The 19,885-nt window shown below is 32.4% G+C and overlaps 1 protein-coding gene across 1 annotated transcript; it reads left to right on the top strand.

Annotated features, from left to right (window-relative positions):
- The first annotated feature begins 4,720 nt into the window (after positions 1 to 4,720).
- On the top strand, positions 4,721 to 17,901 carry LOC128996883 (trichohyalin-like). Its single transcript, XM_054422410.1, has 10 exons — positions 4,721 to 4,794; positions 5,878 to 5,934; positions 6,328 to 6,560; positions 7,923 to 8,099; positions 8,811 to 8,973; positions 11,054 to 11,234; positions 11,729 to 11,907; positions 14,682 to 14,858; positions 16,553 to 16,765; positions 17,379 to 17,901. The coding sequence occupies exons 2-10, from the start codon at positions 5,881 to 5,883 to the stop codon at positions 17,526 to 17,528; spliced, it is 1,527 nt and encodes a 508-aa protein (XP_054278385.1). The 5' UTR covers positions 4,721 to 4,794; positions 5,878 to 5,880; the 3' UTR covers positions 17,529 to 17,901.
- The last annotated feature ends 1,984 nt before the right edge of the window (positions 17,902 to 19,885 follow it).

Here is a 19,885-nt window from a genome sequence, read left to right as displayed (position 1 = left end):
TTATCGATTAAACTAGTTGTAGATTGTTGGTAAGCCGTTTGTACGAGCATTATGGGTAGGCATCAGTCAAGTAATGATTTGACGTGTACAATATTAAATTGCGCTGTTTTAACTATTAATTTTTTTAATTTTCTCTGAGATCGACTACATTGAAAGTGTTTTTATCTGAGAGATGTTTTGGGGTAAAACTCATGTTAGCTATTGTTAAGTAGTGATGGTCAAATTCACTAGAATTTTGAATCTTGAATCTTAAAAATTTTAATCAACTACTAAAGGAAAATCTACTTTTACTATAGTATTTATTTATTATAAATTAAACTCCAATATTCATAATTGATTTTCAAAACCGTTCACTGTTTCTCTGTTTGTGTTGTGACAACGTCTTAAACATCTTGTACGATGGCGGTTACATTGTAGTAATCTCATGCAAATAAGGTAGTTTTAAAAAAAATCTGCCCAAAGAAATTTTACATCCATTACGTTAAATGCCATGAACAAACAAACATGCGGTAAGGTAGCGGAAGTAAACAATGGGTGTTATTTGAATACAGCTGATTGAATCTTGAATTAGATTTTTATTAGTATTCAATATGTGGATTTGACACCACTACCTCGAATCTTTGCCATTTTTATTTTTATTTATTTCAACTGTCAATTCAGTTTTTGAAGTTTTGAAGTTTAAATAAAAGAACTTTTTTACAATCGATGTGTTGTCTTGACGGTCTGCAAGGCGTAATTTTGATCTGTTACTGCCACTGGATGCCTACCCTTGTACATAGCTTCTACAGCACTCACTGGTCGCGGCACAACGTGTTGTTTTATCTTCGTGTTCAACATACTTGTTATAGGCTAGTGTATATATCCGGTATTGCTACGGGTAGTCACCCGAGATTGTGATATTCAATACATTGTAGAATATCAGTTGAACTAATAAGGGGCAGTTGAGCTAAGGGTTTTGTCCTGTTAGCCGTTTAAAGTCTTGTTATTCTGTAATGTATAGGCTAGAAGTTTAATACTCTTACGTACTGTACTTAAATTGCCAAATTAATTACGTGATGTGATTGTAAAAATAGTTGTAAATAGTATTTTATCGTTGAAGTGTGTCAGGTTTTTGTACGGTGTGAAAACCTTCTTGTGTTTTACAGAAATTTCTCGGCAGCTTTTTTAGATTTATTTGTAGTGCAATTGTTAAGTATTTTTAAATTTCTAGAGGAAATGTATTTTGAAATGATGTTGCAGTGTGGCTCCAGGAGATAAGCAAAGTCGGTTTGTTTAGATTTAATTTTTTCAGAATCTCAAACTTGATTTTATTGTTGTTGTACAATAATTTTTCTGAACCATTGATCTGTAAAATTGATTTATTAACGGTTTGTGCATCAAATTTTATGCCAGATGTCAGAAATGGATTTTAAAATTAAAGAAAAAAACTATATATATAAAAAATAATAGTTACATATTTTTACCACTTCTTGTAGCTTGGATTGAACGGATTGTCATGCACATATATGCATAAATATACAAAGGAAAGATATTTATTCTACATTAGGTGTTGAATATCTTGAGCTGAAGAAATTACTTATAGTTCATACATCCATTTTCTTTATTCTACAATTGAAAATCCTGGCCTAGAGCCTTTCCTTGAACAAAACTTATAGTTCAAACAGTTGAAATGGAGTGACCAAACTTATCAAATTTAATGATATTGTGATTCATGAATCATATATTTATTTGTCTTCCATAATGGAGTAAGCTATATCCATAGATATTCTATCTAGTTATTAACAATCTTAAAATTAATTTTAGTAAACAGTATTGTTATACAGAAATTGATTTTATATTCAAATTATCTTACAATATTCTGAGAAAAGTTATTGCTTGCTATTTCTATCCAGATAATTGAATAATGACAATCATTAAGGGTTAAAGAATTACAGTAATCATTCAGAATGTTTTCCTAATTTTTTCCTTATATGAACAATATTATAGGGATTTATAATCAATTGAGCTTAAATCTGAAACTGAAAGTAATTTGAAAAATTGTTTTACATTTGAAGCTACGTTTCTCAATCCTAACAAATTTTCATTTTTCAAGGAAGCTGGTTAGGTTGCTTACTCTTCATTATTGATGAATACATTTTATATGGTTTTATAAAGTAGTAAACCGTTACAGATGATTTTTTGTTACTTATATGACAAGGTTTTACAGGGATTATAACCAAATAAATAGCTGACTATGTGTAAACTAGGTAAAAATTAATTCCAACTAAGTAGTGTAGTATTTAAGCGTGATAGTTGTGTTGTTACTGCCATTTTTATTCATTGTTAAAAGTGTGATGTCCTAATTTTTTTTCAAGTTGAAATTGACTGTGTGAAATTTTAAACTATACCGGTACATAACAAATGTGATGATATTTTTTTGGATTTCAAAATATTTGTGGAAAATTGGTTTTAGCAATTAATTATTGTAGTGTTTGGTCGAGTATTTTTATCTTGCGTACAAATAAAGTTTGACGTTTTACTCTTAGGGTGAATGTTTTGTTTGGAATTTTGAATTAGTGAAATATAGATCTGACAAAGGTAGTATATCTTTGTTAATCACCTACTTACACAAAAATGCAAAACTTAGTTTTTTTGTTATTGTAAACTTTGCCTGCACAAACATGCTTATGTTGATTGTCATATTGTTATTTAGTTTATATTATCAAGTTTATTTTTTTTATTTTTACATGTAATTATTTGTTTTCTTAAAAAAGAGAAGTGAATAAGATTTTGCCAATTCTATAGTATTTAATTAACATCGGTTGTTTTATAATGTATGGTTGAAATATTTCTTTTCTAGTACTTATAACTGTTCCTTATTTTATACTGTACTCTTATTAGAGTTTTTTTTACATCAAAAACCAACAGCACTGTAAACATTTTTTATGTATGATTTCATGATTATATGAACTTTGCATTGTTGTAAATATGCAGAGGAAATTGTAATAAAATATATGAATAACAAAATAAATTACATATATTAGCGATGTTTGCAGTTTTTATTTGCTTCTGGTCATCTTACACAAATTTAAACCATTGTAAAAAACATATCTTAGTTTTATTAAGGTTTATTAAAATTAAAATAGTTTATAGCTGTTAAGTGGTAAATGTTCCAGTGTTGAGGCCTGACTAACCTTGGAGATGTTCACGATTTTGCTGCCATGGCCAGAAATTTTCATTATTTAGCCGCTACTGCGGAAAACAATGGTCTCTCTACGTCCGAGAAGCGCAACCGTGTAAGATGTTTATTTTTAAAATTTTGTCATGATCGAAAGAGATGTTCTCGACTTTGCCATAGCTGCATCCACAGAACATGTTCACGATTTTGTTACCTTCACAGGGAGACATAAACTTATTTTAATGCTATTTAAAATTGTTGTTAAAACCAATTTAGCCATTGCTGAGTTTGGCTTAGAATAACACATATATCACCTATTAATATGTAGAATTCTTAAAAAAAGCAGAATAGGAGCTATTCCTGCTCCACTACACTTACTGAATAGTTGATTTTTAAAAGGAACATCAACTGGGCTAAAAACTAAAAAGTAGAAACAGAAAACCGCAAATTTAGCATTTCAGTAGCCAACAATATGTGAAAAATATTGCAAATAACATTAACTTAGTTTTTATTTTACTTAAAATAATCACAGGTTTGATACATCAACTTACTTTTATTAACTGCTCATATCATTATCCTTTTTGACTATGGATTTGATTTATGTTGATCAACCATTAATTTCTTTTGAATAGCATTAGATTTGAGATTTGATTAACTTTGGATAGCAATTTATTTGGATCAACCTTAATTTTGTTAGATTGTGATCAAATATAGATTTAATTGGCTTTGATTAGCTAAGGAGTTGATAGTTGCTGACGAACCAAGATTTTCATATCAATAGGACGAACCAAGATTTTCATATCAATAGGATTTAAATAATTTTGTTTAAGGATGACTTTGAGAGACTGAGTAAATGAGTATTCAAAGAATGGATTTATGTTGTTAAAACCATCAATATATCTACTTACACTAACTGTACATTTCATAAACTTAAACTTTAAATAATCATGGATTTAATTAACCAGGCAATTTATTAATGTTGATAAGCGAATGAAATTCAATTCAATTTATTTATTTACAGCAAGAACCTTTGTACAGTAAATATCTTACATACAAAATTCAAAGCTATTCAATCAGTAAAAGTACATGCTCACACAAAAATAAATTCTTGAAAACAACAGCGCTATGTATTTGATCGGTTGTGACAATGTGAACAGTTGTGATCAAGCATGAACTGACAATTCCGAATTGGTAAATAAATGGATTTATTACGGTGCAGCTGATTAGGTCCATACCCCACCAACAGTGACAGGGGGGGGGGGTGTAGAACTATTTATTTGTCACTATGGTAGCTCGCTGATTTGAAGGGTTCTTATTGACTCAGAGAATTCCAAACCTCTACCTGTTCTTCCTCAAGTCCATTTGCTACTCATTGATTCTCATTGGTTGGAAAAATTGAGGTATATGCAATATACATATTAAATAATTAATTAAAAGGTAGATAATAAATTTCCTCCCTCTGTTTATCCTTTATAACTTTAACATATGATTTATCTGAGGCAGAAGAGTTAGATTTTGTAATCAGAAGTGAAACAATAATATTTTTGTGATTAAAACACTAGACAAAATTTGTGTGTTTACTTGTAAAACCGAAGTGTTTTTCTTTTCTTAGAAAAAGATATTTTTACTTCCAAAAGGTAAGAGTGAACTAAAATATGAACTAAAATTAGATTACATTTGTAAATACTGTAATTAATTCTGTGTGGTTAGAGGTATATTCATTGGTTAGAGGGAAATATTTCAATGGCAAATTATTATTGTAAAATCATAGTTTAAACACTATGATCACTTAGTAGAGTTTTTCTCATCCTCATCCTTATAGATCAGCTGAAGACAATTTTATTGTTAGTTCCCCGGTGCTCTGTAGTGTTTTGATTACAATTTGTTCGTTGTTATTTCAGTAATATTAAACCTAATCATAAACAATAACTCGTCCCCTAGTTATAACCCAACAGTAAAGCACAAATGATGAATTTGATTAAATTAAATTAACCTTAAAAAATAAACAAAATTTAGTTGACACTATATAGCTATCAATGTCACCAACATGAACTAGACACAAAAAACGAGGTTCAAAATTTCCAAAGGATGAGAAATCTAGCCAACTTGTGTCTTTTAATAATTATTTTCTTTTTCCTTTTTGGACAAATTAAACGTTTATGGAGGGGTGGGGGGGTGGTTACAGGTAAATATCGCGATTAAAATGTTTTTGACCAATAATAATGTGGTAAATAACTTAACGTGATCGTTGTGATTGAGTTGATGGATACAATCATCATTTAACCTTAAAAATATCTGAATAATAGTAGACAGTTAAATTATAGGCTAAGTAAATATGTTTAGATTTGTAGGAATAAAAGTGTCAACAAATAAATCCGCGTTACAGATAAAATTAGATGAAGAGAAAATAAGAAAAGTTAAATTTCATTCAGATTCAAAATTAGAAGAATCAAAATTTACTGTTTGAAAATAGTCACTATAATGTTGTACTTGTAATCAATTAATCAATCATGTATGAAAAACTCATTGGGGTGCTGACCCTTTTACAACGAGTTTTCAATTAAGCTAATTCTAACATGATACCTACACCACAATTTTGAAAATAACAAATGAGTATTGACAATGTCAAGATTTGGAATCAAATCCTGCTTACTTACAATGGTAGAGCAATAATAAAATTGAAATCTAGTGTGTAATCATATCTTATATTTTGTTAACAGAAAATGTACAGAAAAGGAAGAGATATACCAGGCTGTGCCCCATACTCATATGGACTAGTAAGTTTTATAAAAATACTACTAATATAAAAATATTTATTGGATTTTAAATTTGTTCAAAACAAGCTCAGTTATCCAGTAATAATAATTATTTATTGAATTAAAAAATCAAACAAAATTGAGTTAGAATGAAATCAATTTATAAAAAAATAATTTCCATCTCATAAGTGGTTTTTCTCAAACTTATCAAACCCATCATTAAACTAAAAAAATCACAATGTACTAATGAAGGCTTATAAATGGTCGTTTGACTTTCAAGCTGACTTAAGACGAGGTCAATATTTCCAAAAGTTTTTATGGAGGTGATAGGTACTAATTAGATTGAACTACAATTCCTGTTACACAGTGAGAAAACAGAACAGATTGCACAACTGCTAAAATCGTCTTATTCAGGTAGCAAAACAGCCGAATACTAATACAAGAATACGTCTGATGGCGATACACCAACGAATGATCGACGAAGCTGCAAAAGATCAAGAGGAAACTTTGAAAACCAACCAACGTGATATTCTTAAGAGTAAATTCCACAAGTCAACAGATAAAAAGTGCCTGGAAACAAAAATACGCGACCAAGTCAATAAAAGTCTTCAAGCAGCAGAGGAGAACCTGAACTGTAAAAGAGAGAGGTTAGTAAAAGAATATAAGTAAGTTCCGTTATATAGGCCTGTAGTTGCTGTACCCTGCTTTCGAACCGGGTAAGGAGACAAAAGAGAATAATGTGGTTATTTAAATCTATTGTAGAAAATTAAAAAAATAGTTACTTATCCATCTATAAGGACATACGAGTTTCTTCCTGTTTAGGAATGTACAGAAACAAAACTCAACTGAACAAATTAGTTTTACAAAATTCTCTGGCTTATCTCTGTCAGTTGTGTGGCACAACTTTATTCACAACTTTATTCACAACTTTATCTAACAATTTTATCATACTTGATGCAGAGGTAATAGTGTTAAAACTGTGTTCCCAGATTTTTAATACGGTATTTTAGTCAAAACATCCAAGACCTTGTGAGTTCTTTTATTGTCAGAAGAGTAATTACCAATAAAAGGATTTCATTTGGTTGCAATGATTATTGGCGATAAACCAGACATAGTATTAGTGAGAGACCACCTTCCTGCACTTATTTATCACTGCAGTCACCATATACCTAGACTTTAAGCTGTGTTTACATAAAGCCTGTTGGTGGGCAGGTCACCTGCCTCAGGTAACTTGAAATACACTAGAGGCAGGTAACTTGTCCCATAACCTGCCTATTGGTCTTGTGTTGATGCGGCTTAAGGGTGCACTCTACCTGTCCACCGTGCGCTAATGCAAGGGTTTAGGATCTCCGTCACTGCCGGCTTGGACCTTAACCGATATAAAATATATTTATGTTACTTTATTCATTTCATATTTTGTAGGCTTGTACAGTTGTAATTTTGTGCTAATTGTAGAAATTTAAGTGTGAAGTGACTGGTAAATACCTCAAAATAAGCCTTTTCTAAAGCATTTTACTCGCATGAGAATACATTTTTTGATGGAAATGAAAACCAGAGAGTCATAGATTTGAATTTAAAAAAGTAAGAAACCTTCTTCAGATGAAACAAAATTTAAAAGTTAACTGAGTAACTCGAGAGGACTAAAAATAATGAACACAGTACATGTTCACATGTACATGTGTACATGTGTACATGTACATGAACTAGATCCAAAAAACGAGCTTCAAAGTTTAAAACGGGATGAAAAGTCTACTTGTGTTGGTTAGTCTATGCTACAACTCAACTTCAATGTGGGAATGAAATGTCTAGTTCTTTCTATTACAGTCAAAGCATCTATTCAAAATCAAAGTGAAAATTTGCAACAGCTGTTCCACACAGATGAGATGTCTTCAGTATCCAAAAGTCAAAGTTTATTATACTTATACTTCTCAGTCTCTGGTCATCCAAGGCCACACTGAAAAAAGGTCATCGCACAGATCAGCTGGAGTCATTTGATTGTTTTGTTCCAGATTGCGCAGTCTGTTATTGTCAGAGGAGAGGCATTACATGAGAGAGATGGTGTCCAAGTCACAGCATGAGGCAGACAGTGTGGTGGAGGACCAGAGATTGAGGGCTTTGGAGGTCAAAGTACGCAGACAAGCTGAAGACGCTGCTCTGGCGGCCGAGAAGAGGCTGCAACAGTACATGTGAGTATACATGAGTACGTTCCCATTAAAAAGCCTTTTTTAGTTTTATTTTCCTTTAATTTACCAAGGACACTTTTTTAATTTCGTTTACTCACCAAATAAAGAATGTTGAGTCTTGAACCGTCAAAGATTTTTCTGATGAAATGCCAAGTTCCCCTCAACCTTCGGCTTTTAGCTTCGGTTGTGTCTGGAGCTTTATACAGATTCCCCCCTCCCCTTGTTTGTGCTTAATCCTTCATTTTATTTACCTTAGCTACGGGAATATAATACAGGTTGCCTTTGCTTGAAGTCTATTTTCGCTGATGTAAGTTTAGGTTTTTTATTGGGTTATTGTGGAAATGTTTGATATTTCCCACAATGATTAGTAAAACGATTTTCATGTTTCGGGATCAGGAATGTGATCAGGTGGGAAAGCACAACAAGATCAGTACATATTCGTACATAAATTCAGTAAAAGCTGGAAAATTACAAAAGAAGGGCTAGTCCTACATATATAGAATAACTGTATGGTTCAAATAAGAAACACAATGGATACATCCACACAAGATAAGGGCTCAAGTAGTCTCCTAGATGAGTTTCAAAATATTTTACCATCTTGGTGATTGAAGCTGAAGACATCTGCAAGGTCTCTTTTAGCTTTCACCACAGTTGCATCTCACACATTTCTAGCCCCAGAAAAACAGTACTGACTGGACATTTTTCTCTTATCAGGAATCGTTGTGAAGAGTTGAGGGCATTTAGAGAAGCTCTCAACACAAAAGAGGTGGCACAAGCGGTGTTGAAGCAGGTAGAAGATAAACAAAAGCAAAGAGAAGCTGATAAAGAGATGGAGAAAATGTGGGAGGATGTGGCGAGGAAAAACTACGCATTGATGGTAACGCTAATTTGATAAGTCTGTTGCTGTTTTCAAAGCTTCATTGTGCAGTAAATGGTTCATGTAGATATGTAAAGAATAACGGACATAAATTGATGTTCACAGTAACTATTTATGTTTACTTTGTCATCATCAATATGGATCAGGATCAGACTTAGTACTATGTGACTCAAATTTCAGTATCATTGATGTTTTTTTTTACCAAAGTAGGTATCCCATCTAAATAGACCAGTTTTAGTCAACTAATTATTCAAGAATAAATATATATGTTAGTTATAGTCAACAAAATGCACTTTGGGTTGCTTTGTGAGCGTTTTATAAAACTAAGGGGTGTAATTGAGTTCTTTTTCAAAGTATATACAGGGTGGTAAAAAAGACCCAGGACAGTTAAATATTTTAGAAAATAATGTAGATAGAGCTACAATACTTGGTACAAAGTTACAGGGAATAAAACTCTATTTTAACACATATTAGTGATCCAATAACTCTTCAGGGGGACGGCCCACAAGGAGTCGGAAGAAAATCTTAAATGGAAACATAGGTCACTATGCACATCACGTTAAAGGTCTTTTTTAGTAGAATACAATGCCGCAAACCACTCTTCAAAAGGTTGATCCTGCGCAAAATGACAGTTGTTCAAAGATTATTTAATTTACATTGCTATTATATGCTTACTCCTCAGGGGGCACAGCCCTAGGAGTCGGAAGAAAATTGTTAACGTAAGCATAGGTCGATATGCACATCAAATTAAAAGTCTTTACTAGTAGATTACGATGCCGTAAATTCAAGCTCAAAAGAATGCCTGAGTAAAAAATGGCAGTCGTTCAAAGATTCAAAATGGCGGATTCAAGAAATCTTTGAACATCTGCCATTTTGCTCAGGATCAACCTTTTGAAGTGCGGTTTGCGGCATTGTATTCTACTGAAAAAGACCTTTGATTTGATGTGCTAATTGACCTATGCTTCCATTTAAGATTTTCTCCCGACTCCTCGTGGGCTATCCCCCTGAAGAGTTATTGGATCACTGATTATGTGTTAAAATAGAGTTTTATGCCCTGTAACTTTGTACCAAGTATTGTAGCTCTATCTGCATTATTTTTTAAAATATTTAACTGTCCTGGGACTTTTTTAACACCCTGTATATGTTACTGTCTTCTAAAGTAGATTCAAAGAACACGAACAGTAATTTTCTTCTGTCTCATCATCTCGTGGTGAAGCACGTATAAAGCAAACAGTGTGACATTAAGAAGCTATAGTTTGCAACAAGTTGTCTTTTCAGTCTGGCTTTGTTAACAAGTTTTTGTTTGAATTAAATTAGTATTTTACTCTACCACACCCTGTCAGTGACTTATTTCGACTGTGATAATTTTTTATCCTAAAAGTTACTTCATCTTTAATATTAAGAAAATTATTTCCAAAACTACAAAATCAATAAAGGAATAAAGAATGGCTTGTCTGCAGCCATCAAAAGTTATCATACTCTACAGCAATTTTTTCCAATCAGTATTTTAGCTTTCTCGTTTTTGTTCAAACTAACTATAACGTTAACATGCACTGTTCTAGTGGGGCAAACTTTGTGGGAATGGCATTCTCACTCTGATTTTTCTGTATTTTTCCAGCACAATGGCAAGTGGTCTGTCACTGGAAAATGTAGACTACACCAGTGTTGGCGTGTGTCAAACATAAAAAAATTTTAGATGAGAGGGTACAACCACCTTTTGAACTTCATTCATTTACACTCATCCTCATCGTCATCATCTCATCATATCATCATCGTTCTCGTATTTTTGTTTTTTGTATGAATTGCAAATTGTTGAATGTTATATTTCTATAAAATTATACTTTATTAAAAGAGTAAAATTAAATTATCTGAAGCAATTTTTTTAAGAATTGGTTGATCTATTGACAATAATACACCTAGAAAGTTTTCTTGTAGGTCTTTAGATGGACACCTTTTTATGAAGTCTTAAGAATTATTTGTCGGGTAAAATTAATTTTATTGTTGGTTTAAAATTATATTTTTTTAAAGAGTTTTAAAATTATAGTTTTGCAAATCATTTGTCTGAGTATAAAATGTGCAGGTTGCCTATGAAGAGGAAGAAGCACGTAAAAGGAAACATAGAATGAAGGAGATTAATGACATTCTTCAAAACCAAATAAAAGGAATTCAACTATATAAAGAGGAAGAAGAGAGGCTCAAAATGGAGGAACGTGCAAGACTTCAGAAGGAGAGGGAAAAGTTGATCGAAGAAGAAGAATTAGGTTATCTTTTATACATTATTAAAGAATATAATACGTAAGGGACGTTGAAGATCCAAACTTGTGGCACTTTTCATGGAATTCCTTTTCCAGTTTTTTTTAGAGACATTTTAATAAATTTGGTACTTCTTTGAGAAAGAAAATCGGCACATAATATCCCAATTGTGGAAGATGTCTTGGAACCTTCTCTACTATCTTTGATCTAAATCCAATTTAAGCTTAACAGCATGGATAATAGTTTCAAAAACTTTCCTAATTTTGATATAGAGTATAAATAATCATATAATTTCTTTAATTTTAACTAAGGCTATAATAATTCTTTTACACACTAGGTTAAATTAAGTACAAAGATAATTATTACATTTTGTTACACTTCTTATTTATATTCCTGTTGAACTGTACAGTGGTTTTTTTGTTATAAACCCTAACCTACCCGTTTCCAGTAAAATAAATTATCAGATCCCGAAACCTTGTTCTAAAATTTTTTCTTTCATCAGCAAAAAGGGAAGTGGAATTAAAGAAGAGGATGATGTATGAGGAAATGGAGAAGGTGAACAAACAGAGTATTGAGTTATATGAACGGAGAAAAGCTCAGGAGAAAGTTCTCAATGATATGTTCTGTCAGCTGATCCAAGAAGAATTGAGAAAAGAACAAGAACAAGCCCATGATAATAAGGTGAGTTGATTATTCAGTATATATTACGCTGCAAGGCTGGGAAGTAGGTGTTAACAGTATGTGAGCATGATAACAATAGAATAGAATTAAATCAAATTAACAAATAATTTTAAGTTTTAATTAACGATTCTTTGAATGAATTTGCTAGCTTTGTCGCCAGGGCAAACTGATTCTTTGGAGAAGATGACTTAAAAGATTGGTGATAAATGAAGTAGTTAGATCCTAATAAATTTATGTATGAGGGAATTTTAAATAAACTATTCATATAGTATATCTTTTTTAAATAATCATGGATTAGTGAATTACTTAAAACTATTGATTTTTAATAGTGCAAATAGAGTTCTCACCCTATTGTAAAGTCTGAAGCATGTTTTAATGCATGATTAGTATTGACTAGCTGTTTGCCCGTTCTACGTACGGGAATCTAGTAGTAAGTTAAAACCTTATATTCAGAACAGGAGTTGGTTTGCATATTTAGTGTGCATTTTTCCAGATATGATGGCAAAACTATAACTGTTTAGGAATACATATAAACCTTCTCAAATACAATACCTGACAGTTTCAAAGCCAAAACGAATGCTTCGCAATTAAATGTCACCCGATCGTGTTAGTCCATATTTTATATAAAACGATGAAAGGAATTGCTTTACAGTATAGATCTATGAGGCATAGCCCTAAGGTAGGCCTGTAATTTAAAGTTACTTTTCACACTGGTTAAAAGTAGTTAAAACACTACCTCAACCTCACTACCGCACACTTTATTCGGGTTGAAATTTTTATCAACAATGGTGCTCTTGTCTTTTCCACGAAAAATAAGGTCATTAATGCGTTACCAGACATACACACACAAATACATAATAGTGTCCACACATTTTTGAGTCCAGACAGAAAACGCTAAAAATTATACAGTAACACATCAATTAAATTTAATAAGCAATAAGGTGCAGTGTTTATAAATAAATAGTGAAAATAGTGATGTGTTTGTATGTAAAAATGATTCTTACTGCTACCACCGGTTCTAAGGAAAAGTAGCAGTACCAACAACCAACGTTTACATTTGAGAAAAGAACTTACGACTAATTCAAACTGTCCTTCTAATCAAACTGTATTATAGGTGTTAATTAATCTGTTGGCAAATATATAAATAAATAAATACACAGGCCACAAAACATGTAACATGTAACTTTAACAACGTAAAGCTTTGAAAACTTACTATGGTTTGCTAAAAAAAACTTTAACTTGATGTGGTGCAGTACCGAAGTTATTAATCTCCTTTGGTTTAAAATTTTTTTTTAAGTTTTTGAAAATCAAAGTTATTTCCCATTAATAGCATTATTTGTAAGCAGCTTTTAATGTTAACATATTAATGGCAGTTTGAAGAAACCACCTTTATCCAAACAAAGGTTTCTTAAAAGATTACGCAATCTCTAAACGATAATCGGTTATATCTAGCAAACATTCGGAGGAAATGTGACAAAAAACGCACAAATCTGGGGTTTTGTACGTTTGTAGTTTTATTTCCTAAGTAGGAAAAGTACCATATCGTTGTCGAAATGTAAGTAAGTAGAAACCAAAAGTGACATATTGGAAAAGCGAGTTTAGCTACATCTGTTAAGTTAAACCTCCGTTACGGTACGATCACAGCGAAATCAGAAAGATCTTCCAAGATCGCAGCAACATCCACGATCACCCACAGCAGTTGTGATTTTTTACTTTGCACTTTACACAACTGTCCTTGAAGCGCCGTCAATGAGTGGAAACCTTTGTAAGCTACGGTATTGGTGGCGATGATTAAAAAAATGTAGGTTTCCTTGCACTAATACAACACTGATTCACGGTATTTTCCCCGGCTATCAAAACTCAAGAACAATCGTTGCACTTGCGATTAATTAAACCGGTTAAGTAAGGCACAACGTTTTTAATCTCACTTGGTTTGGATGTGCTGACTAAACTTGATCGGAAATGGTTGCGGTATTTGTAAACAACTTTTAATGTAAACATATCAGTGGCAGCTAGTAGAAGTGAGAACTAATCCAAACAGCTGATCGTTATTTCATAAAATGTAATAGTAAACATTGGGAGAAAATTTGACAAAAATCGAACAAAATTGGGTTTTTGGTGGTTCGTTATTTTGTTTAAAAAGAAGCGAGGCCATGTTTTTATAGCCAAAGACACTCTCACCAATCCAGTAAATACAGAAAAATGATTAGAACCTTGATCGGTACTCTAGTTTTCTAGGAGTAGGCCGCGTAAAATGACATTTTGGCGTTACAGACGAAGTCACAGAATGGACAAACAGACAGACATACAGACAGAAATTGAGATAAGACTCGTTTCGGCTTTCTTAGGCTATGAAACGTAAAAATAACCAAAAACTGCATTATTCTAAGCAATGTACAGACAAAACTGTAATTTTATTTATATAGATGTGCACCGATGTCAACTTATGTATCTCCCTAAAATTTTTGATAGCTTTTACGGTTTTTGCTTTACTTTTTGTTTATAGGATAAACAAGTTTGCAAATAGATTGGGACATTCAGTTAAATTATTTCCAAAGTTACTACAATAACAAAAAAAAAAAAAAAAAAAAACATAAAAACAGTTCCCTGACCCTATATAAGCCAACAGAACTAACCTTAAAATTACCATTAGATGATGTATAATCTATATGCTATTAGGAAGTATGTTTATTTCATTATAAAAATATAATTTTGAAATTTTCTTTAGAAAAAAAATTTCTTTCCATCTAATAATTAAATTTTAAATATTTCAGTCCCAGCTTCGAAAAGAATCAGAACTTTTCAAAGCTCATCTAGAGGAGATGAATCTGCAAAGGAAAAGGCAAGAAGAGGAAATTGATGAACTCAGAGCAAGAGAAGTGGCTAAAATAGACGCAAAGCAACAAGAAGCTGATATAAAGAAGTGTGAAGCAGCCCTCAAACTGAAAGAGGTAGGGGTAAACATGTTAGTTATTAATTGTATGTTGAAAATAAACTTATATCCAACTAAGAAAACATGATTATATATAAAATATTCTCAAAAATTCTATTAATGAGACTAAATCCGTACACAGAATCAATAATTGAGGATCAACAAGCCGGCTTTATGAAAGGTAGATCGACAGTAGACCAAATATTTTTGCTTAAACAGGGAATCTCAAAATATTATGAATATAATAAGAGTTTTTATGGGATATTTATTGACTTCAAGAAAGCTTACGACAGCATTGATCGGAGGACCTTATATAGGAAAATGGAAAAACATGGCATACCTAAAAAGTTAATAAATTTGACAAGATTATGTGTTGACGAATCAAAAGCGAAAGTAAAGGTAGATGGAGAAATGTCGGAGAGCTTTAGTATAAATACAGGAGTGAGACAAGGGGACGGGATTTCCCCCACTCTTTTCAACATAGCGATTGAAGAAGCTCTACAAAAAGTAAAAAATCTAAAGAGGGGCCTAAAATTGGGTGTAGACTTAAATGTCATGGCCTTCGCAGATGATGTGGTGATATTGGCTGAAAAGTCGGAGGATTTGTGTTTTCTAGCCGACAAGTTTATTCAAGAATGTAAAAAAGTGGGTTTGGAACTAAATGAGGAAAAAACCAAAATAATAAAGTTTGGACGACATCCCATCAATAGAGGCACCAATTTCAATATAGCCAACTATTTAATTGGACCAGTAGAAAGCTTTAAATACTTAGGAGTTACTGTAAATAGCTTTAACATAGAAGATACAGAAATATTAAGTAAATTAGCAAATGCCAATAAATGTTTAGGTGCATGTATGAAGCTCCTGTCATCAAAACTCCTATCATCTGATACAAAAATAAGAATATATAAAACCATTATTCAACCAGTATTATTGTATGGAAGTGAGACCTGGGTCCTATCCAAGAGAAATGAAGGACGCTTGATTGTTTTTGAAAACAAGGTCCTAAGAAAAATATTCGGCCCAGTAAACGAAGAAGGAGAATGGCGGATTAGAAAAAACAGAGAGCTGCGAGCGTTATACCAGGACCCTGATATAATAGCTTTGATAAAGGCAAAAAGATTAGGTTGGCTAGGTCATGTATTGCGAAGGGAAGAAGGAACAAGACTGAAGGAAGTATGTTCTGCTGTACCAACTGGAAAGCGTCCACTGGGTAGACCAAAAATGAGATGGTATGACCAAGTTAAGAGAGATGTGAGTCAGTGTGGAGGGACAGTGGAGATGGCAGCGGACAGAGAAGCGTGGAAGAGGCTGATCTACGAGGCGAAGAATCGACTGCGATTTGTAGCGCCCCAGCAGTAAGTAAGTAAGTAAGAAAACATGATTTTGGTGGTAAACCTGTTAGTTGCTGAGTTCAGACTGTGGAATACCTCAAAAACATATTTACACAAAAGTCTCAATGCAAGAAATAAAATTTGTCACTTACCAGTTTTACTGGTAAAAGCCTTTGGAAGTTCTTACAACCATGCACACTACGGTATTTAAATCAAAATTTGTCTACTGTCCATATGCTGGTTTATATGTCCTATCACGTTGACATCAGCTAGTGACCCCAAATTACTTATTTCCCGTCATTGTTCGTTGCATCTTTCAGATTCCCATTAAATTATTTAGGTAGTTTAACACTCTTCACTCAAAACTAATTGTTTTTAGGCAGTATTGAGGGAGCGATGTTTACAAATTAAAGCAATAGAGAAGAGAAAAGAAGAGGAAAAGAGAAAAGAGCTTGAAGAGGCAAGACTAGCAGAGCTTATGCGATTGGAACATTTGGCCTTGGAGGAAGATCAGAAGAAAGCAAAAGCTAAGGAACAGAAGGAATATCGCATTGGTTTAGCAAAGCAAATAGAGGACAACAAATTGACTTTGGTAAGTGGCAATGTTGGAGATAACTATTGGTTAGTTACTCTCATGGTCATTTACAATATGTTTTGCTATTATTGTAGCATCGTTACAATTCAAAAACCATAATTTACTCTTTCAAGTGTGAGTGGTTGGTTACATAGAAAACACTATACAACAATGTAAACAGTCATCTAACACATTGAACTAAAATTAAAACAGGGTATACCTACCACATACAAAATCTCGTCACCATTTGAGTAAAGATTATAGACTAGCTGTTATGGGTAGCTGTTCTTAAAAAAACGTGTCATTATACTCCGTTCACACAGCCGTGGCACCTGACGGATTAGGACACCCCATGGAAACCCTTGGGGCCTCCTAATCCCTCAGGTGCCACGGCTGTGTGAACGCACTATAAAAATGGTGATCAAGAAGTTATTTTTAATGGTTAGGGGGCTGTGAGACTAGGTGACTGAGATTTTGATTGGAATAATGTATTGAGGGGGAAACCATAGATGACCATTGGGTTCCCTTATCCTTGTAATTTGCTTGTTAGTGTAGAGATGGATTATACATCATGTTTAATTATGTATGGTTTATAAGAGTAGATTTATACAATGAAATATTTTTGTTTTAGATGAAGCAATGCGAGGAAGAAGAAAGACAATTGAGGGAAAGTATTTTGAAGGAAGAAATCTACTTTAACAAAGTGAAAGACATCATGGCTAACCAGTGTTCTTCAGAAACTCATCCATTCATGAAAAAATTACAAGGAATGGCTGCTTAAATCAGTTGAATATTTTACAAAGAATTCAAAATCATTTGCAATCAAAGTGCATTTTTGTGCACTTTTACTTTAACTGCAACAACTTCTGGATGTTAACTGTAAATGATTATCTCGTTTGTCTGTAAACATTTTTCTACTTAGGCCTACCTCTAATTTTATTATTTAAATTAACATTTTCATTGCTACCTTTAATAATGATTCTCAAACATACAAAATCCATTTCTCAATACACTTTTTAAAATTGTACTTATGTTTTTTGTTTTGTATGTTGATGTGCGAACCTTAGGATTTTACACATAACTAGGCACAGTTTATCTGTTGCTGTATGGAAGAACTATCTTTATCAAAAGCCATAAAAAAAGTATTTTATTTGTAAGCCCTTTTAGTTGGTATACAATTCAGATTTTATTAGATCTAAAATGTATAAACACAATTGAAATAAAAACTGTATGTTTTTACAAGAATATTAAGGTAATATACCTGTTTTTGTTATAAAAGTTACTATTATGGAATACAGTTTTCAGCATCTTTTGAGTTTTACAGTGACGGATTCAACTTTTGTTTTCACATCCCAGTGTGCAAATAATATAACTTACTTAACGGTGGTTATCACTTATCTGACATTCCATTTATTTCCATAAAATGGAGTTAACAATACAAACACTAATTTAATACAAACAGGAAATTTTAATTTAACTGTGATAATTTTCAAAAACATTTTGTACACTAATGGAACAGGTTGGATACCGTACCAACTTAAATCAGGACCGCAAAGTAAGTCAACCGCAGTTAATTATTCAGGAACACTTCCTATCTTTGTTTTCCAGGGGATAATAATTCAAGCTGACCAAACATGTTTTACTATGTGAGTTTCCCATGACAAGCTGCAAAAAGTTAAGAGGATAAGGAGAGCTCAGAACTCAGAGAGGTCTAATTTAATTCCCACCCCTTTAAAGGTACTGCATGAATGTTAAATACCAGAGCCTGCCAAAAATAGGCTACCATACTGTTTTTTTTTTAAATTAAACTAGAGGTCGTCCAGTGGTCGAAAACTTGACCAAAAATATGTAATGTACAGACTTCTCTATTTTCACCCCAAGCTGTAAATAAAACATGTGTTTGGAATTTCTTCAATTTGTTTTGATTTTCTGTTTATATTAACTTGTTATTTTGTAACCAGCATGGCAAACCCATGTTAATCTTTTTCAAATTTCAAATTTATTTTTTATGCTTGTTTTGAGCCTATTTTAATTTATGAAGGGATTCTGCACATCTACAGGAAAATATACTTCCAACAGTATGCATCGATTTTCCCTGCCATGAGCTGAGACACGAGCTGAGAAAAAAGGTTTTGGAAACATGCTTGCTTATGAATATATAGAAGATTTGTAAAAGATTTTACAAGTGTTCTCCCTTAGATTAAGCTTTTAGGTGGTTTTGCGAATACAAATAGGTACCTATGTAACTGATATTGGTTTTCTTGCTCTATGTATAGTGGACAACTAACAGCCCACCACCCAACTCATTGTCTGTAATGCGTGATAAAAATAGTAATTGACCTAAATCCAAACACAAATAAGTTTTGCGTAGATATTAAATTCTAATTTTATGTAATCTAATTCAAATTGCTATATTTAATTGTATAAAAACGGGGCACATTACTTAAATGCGAATGTTTTCTGCCATAGGAGAGGCCAGCTATTAAAACGAGTTTGTCTAAAAATTACCAGCCTATGTATGATGTGAAATGTTACCTAACTGAAGAAACATTTACGTGTAGCAAATTTAATTATATAAAACAACAATAAAGTATCAAAGTAAAGTGACTTATACCTTTGACTATTAATACAAAAACTTCTGTATCCAATAGTCAATGCTTATACCCAATTTGTTTGGAATCTTTATTAGACTATTTTGTATAGCAGACACATGTTAAACTTTAGTAAAAGATAAATTATTACGAGAAATTACTTTTGTAAAAGATAACGGTGGTAACGTTGTGAAACAACAAGCGCCTGCAAATCAGTGCTACGAAAGCAAAGCAGAAACGCTTGGAATGAGTATAGAATCAGTTGAAGGGAAACCAGAATAGTTATTTGTGTAGCTAGTGTGCGAAAGTGGCACTTTGCTACACACGAGAAAAATGATACTTGATAAATTTGATAAGTAATACTAATCCATGGTATCTCCATGCTTCTTTTTAATTTTTTGAAATTTAGATTTTGAATGGTGATTTTCACATAAAAACCCATAAAATAACTGAAAATAAATTTTTCTAATTAGGTAGGCCTACCCTAACAATTTTAATAAAAATTTAGTATGTTGTAGCATTTAAATTGTGTACAAAATGGTGGAAC

This window comes from Macrosteles quadrilineatus, unplaced genomic scaffold, assembly GCF_028750875.1.
Source record: "Macrosteles quadrilineatus isolate MER2022 unplaced genomic scaffold, UCM_ALF_1.0 Scaffold_6__1_contigs__length_79288215, whole genome shotgun sequence".
In the NCBI taxonomy this organism is placed as follows: domain Eukaryota; kingdom Metazoa; phylum Arthropoda; class Insecta; order Hemiptera; family Cicadellidae; genus Macrosteles; species Macrosteles quadrilineatus.
Note: the sequence above shows the minus strand (reverse complement) of the source record. Positions and strands in the feature narration are given on the sequence as shown.

Excerpts from the sequence above, each read along its gene's own strand:
- LOC128996883 (XM_054422410.1), top strand. The coding sequence starts at position 5,881 with ATGTACAGAAAAGGAAGAGATATACCAGGCTGTGCCCCATACTCATAT. Across the intron at positions 8,974-11,053 it reads GGAAAAACTACGCATTGATG|GTTGCCTATGAAGAGGAAGA; the intron begins GTAACGCTAATT and ends TAAAATGTGCAG. Across the intron at positions 14,859-16,552 it reads CAGCCCTCAAACTGAAAGAG|GCAGTATTGAGGGAGCGATG; the intron begins GTAGGGGTAAAC and ends AATTGTTTTTAG.